Below are 6,434 nucleotides of genomic sequence, written 5' to 3'. Positions count from 1 at the left end.
GTTCCCAAGACCTGCCAAATATATAATGTAAAATACTAAATAAGGGCCTGCCTTGTAAGCACTCAATAATTGTTGTCATTCTTATGCCTCCCTTCCAATGCTCAGCGTAGCAACGGAATCTCGAGCCAGCAGACATGGACTCAGATATTTATTCCAGGAAGAGTCTAGGGAATGATCTCTCTTCAGCTAAAAGAGCAGCACCCCCACGTTACAGAGCAGAGCAGACACACCAGAGAGGTGGAATGAGTAGGCTTGGGTCACACAGCAGGAAGCAGATGAGGCAAGGGTAGGGAGGGGGTCCTCCCTGGCTCAGGTGGATGGGAAGATGAGGAAGCCGCTGAAGACGCTGTCTGCCTCAGAACCCTGGTAAATGCGGCCCTTGGCGGGGTCCTTTTCAATCCAGACCTGGTCTCCCTGCTGGAGCTGGAGCACCGTGCCCCCAGATACCACCTGGAAGTTTCCCTTGCTGTTGGCGTCACAAAAGCCCAAGGCGCGTGGGAACTGGCCCTTCCTGGAGGACATGATGGACAGACAGATGTCCCACTTGGACACCACCTGGAAGGTGAAATAGTAGTAGCCTGGCACAGCGCAGATGAACCGGCCCGAGTGGCTGTGATAGCGACCTTCCTCGTTGGTGATGACCATGTCGAAGATGACCACGTTGCCGCCCATCGGCGGATTCCGCCTTATGGCTGAGAAGGCTGGCCGAGGCTGGTCATTGATATTTCCCTGGCTGCCCTTGCTGCCCTTCAATCCTTGAATGCCCGGGGCACCCAGGGGACCACTGGGCCCAGGGAAGCCCATTTTGCCAGGGTTTCCAGAGGGGCCAGGGTCCCCCTGGTCTCCTTTAAGGCCTTGGATGCCTGTCCGGATGCCAATGGCTCCTGTTGGGAGAAAGGCCAGGTCGGGAGTGAGAATCTAGTGTCTGCTCGTCCTCAGGGAGATGGCTGAGACCCTGGGATGCTGTGGGATAGAGGACAGGGGTGTGCCTGGGCTTTCAAGACATTGATTATGGCTGGCTGTGTGACCTTTGGCAAGTGTCTCAACCTCTCTGAGCCTCAGCTTCTTTATATAATGGAGAGAAGTATGAACAGGCAGTTGGGAAAGTGTCAGATTCTACGAAAAGCAGGGCACTGGCTCCTTTACTGTGTTTGTGCTCATGGCCTTGCATCCCATACCCCATCAGGCCACTGACCCTAACCTCTTCAATTTTGAGAACTACATGTAGGATGCCGGGAGGCAAATTATTGCAAATGTCTGCAGATCTTTCTGGTCTGCTGGGGACTGGGAACTCAGGGGGATCACACAACACTTTCCTTTGCCACTCTTGTCATGTCCTCCTCCCTTTTCCTTCACCCCCAAGCTTTTTTTCTGAAATGAGAGAGTTTTTGAAGCCTGAAGGGGCTAGGAAGGGGGAAGCAGGAACAGAGTTGGGGGTGGTGGTAGAAAAAACAAACAGGGTAGTTGCCATTAATTGATCTCTTCCTATGTGCCGGCTGGGGTTATTTCTCTATTTTACAGATGAGGAAACTAAGTCTCAGAGAGGGTCAGTAACTTGCTTGAGGTCACACAGAAAGACAAGGGCTCCTGAGTCTGAAACTTAGGGCATTAATTATTCTGGTAACTGAACAATCACCAAGGATTTGGGCAATGCTTTGGGACCATTCTTATTCATTGCTTGCAGTGACCTATTCTTTAGAGGAGAGGAAGGCAGTCAGGGGAGGGGGATATGGAGAGGCTTGGGGGTCTGGGTACATGGCCCAGGGAGAAGTGCAGACTAAAGAACCTTTACGTGGGGACCCTGGTAGACTCCTGCTTCTCAGTGCCACTCCCAAGCCTCCATCCTGGGGGCCAGGTCAGGCCAAGGGATGAAGGGCTGGGGTGCAGGGGGAGGTGCTTACCTGGCTCCCCTTGTTCTCCCTTGAGGCCTGGCCTCCCGGGTCGTCCAGGTGGTCCTGCAGCCCCGTCCCTCCCATCTGGTGCTCGGCACACGTTCTGGGTCACTGTAGAGGCCAGGGACATGGTCAGCACACCGACCACCAGCCAGCCCCATGGAGCCTCCATGATGCCACTGTGGAGACACGGCAGGGCCTGGGCAGGCTGGACATCTCACACTCGTGCCCACCCAACTCACACACTCGACACTCGTGCCCACCCAACTCACACACTCGAATCCCCCCCCCCAATGATATATACACATCCTCCCACCACCATTGCACACCTCCCTTCTCCAGGGAACACACACGTGTATATATATAGAAGCACAAACACAGACACACACATGCAACTGAGCATACCTTTAGTCACACACCCAGACACACAAATCACTTCTCTCCCACACACTCAGGGACAAACAAACTGACACCCAGATAGACTCCATCCCTCACTCACCTGGACACACACGTTCATATACTCCTACAGATGATCAATTTCATTGAACAAATATTTATTGAGAGCCTGCTCCTTACTTAATTAACATTCTCTCACTCAGATGGCAGAGCTGTGCATATGCACAGGAATTCACAAACACCTGACACAACACTTCTGCTCACTCCCTCACACACTTGGCTTCTTTCAGGCTGACTGTCACCCCCTGTCCCGTCAGTGAGACCCCTCTGCTGGGCTCTGAACCTCTCATCCTTTTCCCAGCTTCTTGTGTTTTGGGGGGCCAGGACCCAGGAACTCTAGTTAGAGCTGATGGGTCTGTTTCACCACCCCCACCCTCCCCTAAAGCCCACGGAGTAAAGGGCTCCCCAGTCCCAGATTCTGAGTCCTGGATCAGCGCCCCACCCAACCTCATTCTGGCACAGACCAGCTAGTGGTGCTCTCCCTCCCTCCCTGCCTTAGTTATCCAGCCTCCTAAGCCTGCTTGCCTGGTTCCCTGAATTTCATAGCCCCCTCCCGGTCAGGCTGGCCTCACCTGCCTCCAATGGTCAACTTGACTGGATGTTCCTGCTGTCCACCCGGGGACCCCTGTGGGACACCCAGCAGGGGCGGTGCCGGCCAGTGGCCAAGTTTCACATCCCTTCCGACTTCCCCTTCTCCTTCTCTGGACATGCCCCCGGAATTGCCCCAGGGGCCAGAGGCCGCCAGGGACATTTTGAGCAGACCTCAGCAAGACTGGGACTTCGGACATCCTACCCCAAGCCACAGCTGGTGCGGGGGCATGGTCAGCAAAGCAGGAGTCTGCAAGGATGGAGGCAGTGGAGAGGGTATTGGGCGGGGCTGGGAGAACCGGAGACGTGAAAGAATCTGTTTTAAAATCAGTAACTTGTAAGACTTTTTCAGGGTTGTGAAAGCAACGGGTATGCATTGTTAAAAGCTTGTAAAATACAGAAAAGCACGAAGAAAGAAGAACAGTGCAGTAGTAATGAGAAGCTCAATGATCAGCTTTTTAGACCTGCCACCTCCTAGCTGCATGTCCTTGGAAATGCATTTAACCTCCTGGGGCCTTGGTTCTCTCTCTCTCTCTCTCTCTCTCTCTCTCTCTCTCTCTCTCTCTCTCTCTCTCTCCGCCCACCCACCCCCCTTTTACAATTAAAGAAATATAATTGAGGATGGATTTTTCTAGTAGTTGTTTACCTTTGTTCGTGATATTTGATTAACATTCTGGCTTAGACAATGTAATCAGGTAACCATTTTTGAAATTCATTCATTCGACAAACATTTATCGAGTATCCAGGGACTTGGTTTTCTTAGTCGTGAACTGGGAACAACAGATCTACCTCACTGGATTACTATAAAGTTTTAATGACATAATATGCATACGAAAACACTGGGCGCATGGCACATGCTTACTAACTAGCTTTTATGGACGTTTAAAAAATAGTGACAAAAGCCCATAAATTCTACCATCTGGAGAGTCGCCGTTCACATTTGGTTGGATCATCTAGTCTTACTCGCTCTCACCGATGGGGCGCTCACTACCCGACAGCACAGCTTACTTCATCATTGCCCGCTTCGAGCCTGAGAACACTGTTCTTTAGATTGGGCGACTCTGTCTCTCCCAGATTGGAGACGGATGTGTCTGGGCCTGGGCTGGCCACATCTTCCTGTTTCTTCTCATGACTGTTTCCCCCACCTCCTAAGGATTTTGCAGGAGGGAGGAGGAGAGGAAAAAGAGGAGGAGAAAAGGAAGGACTGTTGAACATGGGCAGATAGACGGCCCGGGGCTGGGGTTTTCAAGCTTTTGGGACTCCTTTTTCATTTGCAATCTTGTGGGGCACCCAGTAGATATCCAACAGATACACAGAGAGGTGCTTTGGTTTAAGGAAAGGGGAACAGAGCTACTCCTTCTAGCTCCTCTTTTGCTCCCTGGAATTCAGGAGGTTGGGAGAATCTCTGTGTGACCTTGGACAAACCACATAATCTCTCTGAACCTCAGGTTTTCATCTGTAAAATGGGGATATTACAGCCTCCTCCGTATTATCTGGACCGCTGAGGGATTATGTGAACTTATGGGGGAATGTATACTGTCAAACACCACATTAAAATAAGTCATCATTATAAATAATGTCTGTGTGACCATGGGCCATTTACCTAACCTCTCTGAGCCTTACTTTCTCCATCTATCAGGATGATAGTGGATGGGAGTTTTGCCCCAAATGGTCTGTAACAATTTTTCCAGCATCCACCTTCTTTGACTGCACCGTGTCAGTTTTGCTTCCCTGCAAGAAGAGTCAGAAATATCACCTGTCAGAGTCAGAACAGTCGGCCTGAATGCTCACATCTTACAGATTAAGAAACTAAAAACCAAAGACAGACTCACCTCCACAGAGAGTGGCCGAGTTGGCAGGAGGAAAAGCCAAATACTGTGAAAGGCCTCTCGAAGCGTAGTTTTCAAAATAGTAAATACACAATTCTTGTAGAAACAGATAGTGAACACACATCAATTTTTTTTTTGTAGCTTATTAATGAAGGAACCAGTAGGATGACAAAGCTGGTTCCATGAAGAGGGAGAATATTTATATATACCTACATATGGAGAGAGAGAAGAGAGAGATTCAGTAAAAACAAAAACAACAATAACAACAACCACAGAAAGAATTCTGGAATTTTCATAAGGTCGCTAAATTAGATACAAAACTGCTTAATGTCCTATAGGGCAATAAAATGATAACTGTTGGGGTTCTCCTCCCGATTGAAAAGAAATCATTTGCATCTCTACCAGACAAAAATAATTTGCAACTTATCAGTTTTCTACCAGCTAACAGCTATCTTTACAGAGCCTAGGCCCAATCAATAGTAAACAATAAGTCAAGCAAAGTGACATTCCCCTAGAGTGTCAGATGACCCTTAGGAGGGCTTGTCAGACACTGCTCTCATTTGACTTTGAAAGGACACCAGTTATCTATTTGCCTTATTTCCAAGTGTTAGATGATTTTACTTATCAGGCTTTTGCAAGACTCTAAACCCTTCCCAAGAAATAAAAGGCGTCAATAGTAATGAACATATCATTAATGTGAAAAGTGAATGGATCAGCAATGGCCTGTGAATGTCACTACACGGACATCTTCAGTCAGAGGGGATGGGCGTATTCTTCCATTTGTCCAGAGTCAGGGTTGTGGAGGGGAGGCAGGGGATGGAAGGATGTGAGGAAACACCTTGTAATGCTTGTAAAGCCATCGTCTGTGCGGCCCTATCTCAGAGTGTAGTCAGGAATCTATGGAATAACTTAAACAACAACAAACAACAACAACAACAAAACAAAACAAAACCTCTCCAAATTACTCAAATTCTTCATGGTCAAGTTACATCTCAAAAGCCGAGTTCCACAATCAACATATTAGGCAAAAATTGTAGGTGGTCAATATTAGGAAAATAGCATGTTAGATACTGTATTACCATTTTGCAATCATTCTATGTTGTCACTTCTGGTTTTGATATTAAAACAGATTTCTCTTTCTTCAGCTGAGTATCAGTTGGCTAATGTAGATGCTCCCTTTTTTGAAAAAATGAAAAAGGAATTGAATCTTTAAAGATCGGAGTCATACTCAGCGGTGAAATGTTTAGACCATGAAAAGCTCGTAGGATCTGAGGCGGACTTGGGGACAGCAGGTCCAGGCAGGTCTCCCTGTCCATGCTCACTCCAGAAATAGGCTCTTTGAGGGTCTGGAGTGACGGCAGCATTTCCTATCTTTTTTAAATTGGTATCTTTGGTATCTTTAGATCTTTCTCTCTCTGAGTCTTAGTAGGCAAAATGCAGGTAGTCAAATGCGAATGTAATGAAACTTAGAGGTTCTTGTATTTATTTATTTAATTTTAAAATTGAGGTATAATTTACATACAGTAAAATGCACAAGCTTTAAGTGTACTACTCATTGGCTTTTTACGTGCATGAATACAGTCTTTGCCAACACCCAGATCAGAACATAGAACATTTCCATCACCCCAGCAAGTTGCCTCGTGCCCCTTGCATTAACCCTCATACTCCC

The 6,434-nt window shown here is 47.9% G+C and overlaps 2 protein-coding genes across 3 annotated transcripts in view; both read right to left on the bottom strand.

Annotated features, from left to right (window-relative positions):
- LOC105290662 (complement C1q subcomponent subunit A-like) overlaps positions 1-79 on the bottom strand; it is a 980-nt gene extending 901 nt beyond the window's left edge. Inside the window, exon 1 of the mRNA XM_011358027.2 lies at positions 52-79. Coding sequence (XP_011356329.1) covers positions 52-79 — 28 coding nt within the window. The remainder of the gene's footprint in view (positions 1-51) is intronic.
- A 93-nt stretch (positions 80-172) lies between these two features.
- Positions 173-2,990, bottom strand: LOC105290437 (complement C1q subcomponent subunit A-like). 2 transcript variants are annotated; one of them, XM_011357547.1, is made up of 4 exons: positions 2,921-2,990; positions 2,392-2,415; positions 1,902-2,071; positions 173-884 (listed from the first exon to the last, which is right to left on the bottom strand). In XM_011357547.1, exons 3-4 carry the CDS (start codon positions 2,062-2,064, stop codon positions 310-312), a joined length of 738 nt encoding a protein of 245 aa, XP_011355849.1. In that variant the 5' UTR covers positions 2,065-2,071; positions 2,392-2,415; positions 2,921-2,990; the 3' UTR covers positions 173-309. The 2 variants fall into 2 exon arrangements, with proteins under 2 accessions (XP_011355849.1, XP_011355848.1); XM_011357546.1 differs by lacking the exon at positions 2,392-2,415.
- Between the last annotated feature and the right edge of the window lie 3,444 nt (positions 2,991-6,434).

Source organism: Pteropus vampyrus, unplaced genomic scaffold (assembly GCF_000151845.1).
Source record: "Pteropus vampyrus isolate Shadow unplaced genomic scaffold, Pvam_2.0 Scaffold36, whole genome shotgun sequence".
Lineage (NCBI taxonomy): Eukaryota > Metazoa > Chordata > Mammalia > Chiroptera > Pteropodidae > Pteropus > Pteropus vampyrus.
This window is presented reverse-complemented; position numbering and strand designations above follow the sequence as displayed.

Bases quoted from the DNA above. Each gene is read 5' to 3' on its own strand.
- LOC105290437 (XM_011357547.1), bottom strand. From the start codon at position 2,064: ATGGAGGCTCCATGGGGCTGGCTGGTGGTCGGTGTGCTGACCATGTCC. The intron at 885-1,901 runs GTAAGCACCTCC...TTCTCCCAACAG, and splicing joins GGGAGAACAAGGGGAGCCAG to GAGCCATTGGCATCCGGACA.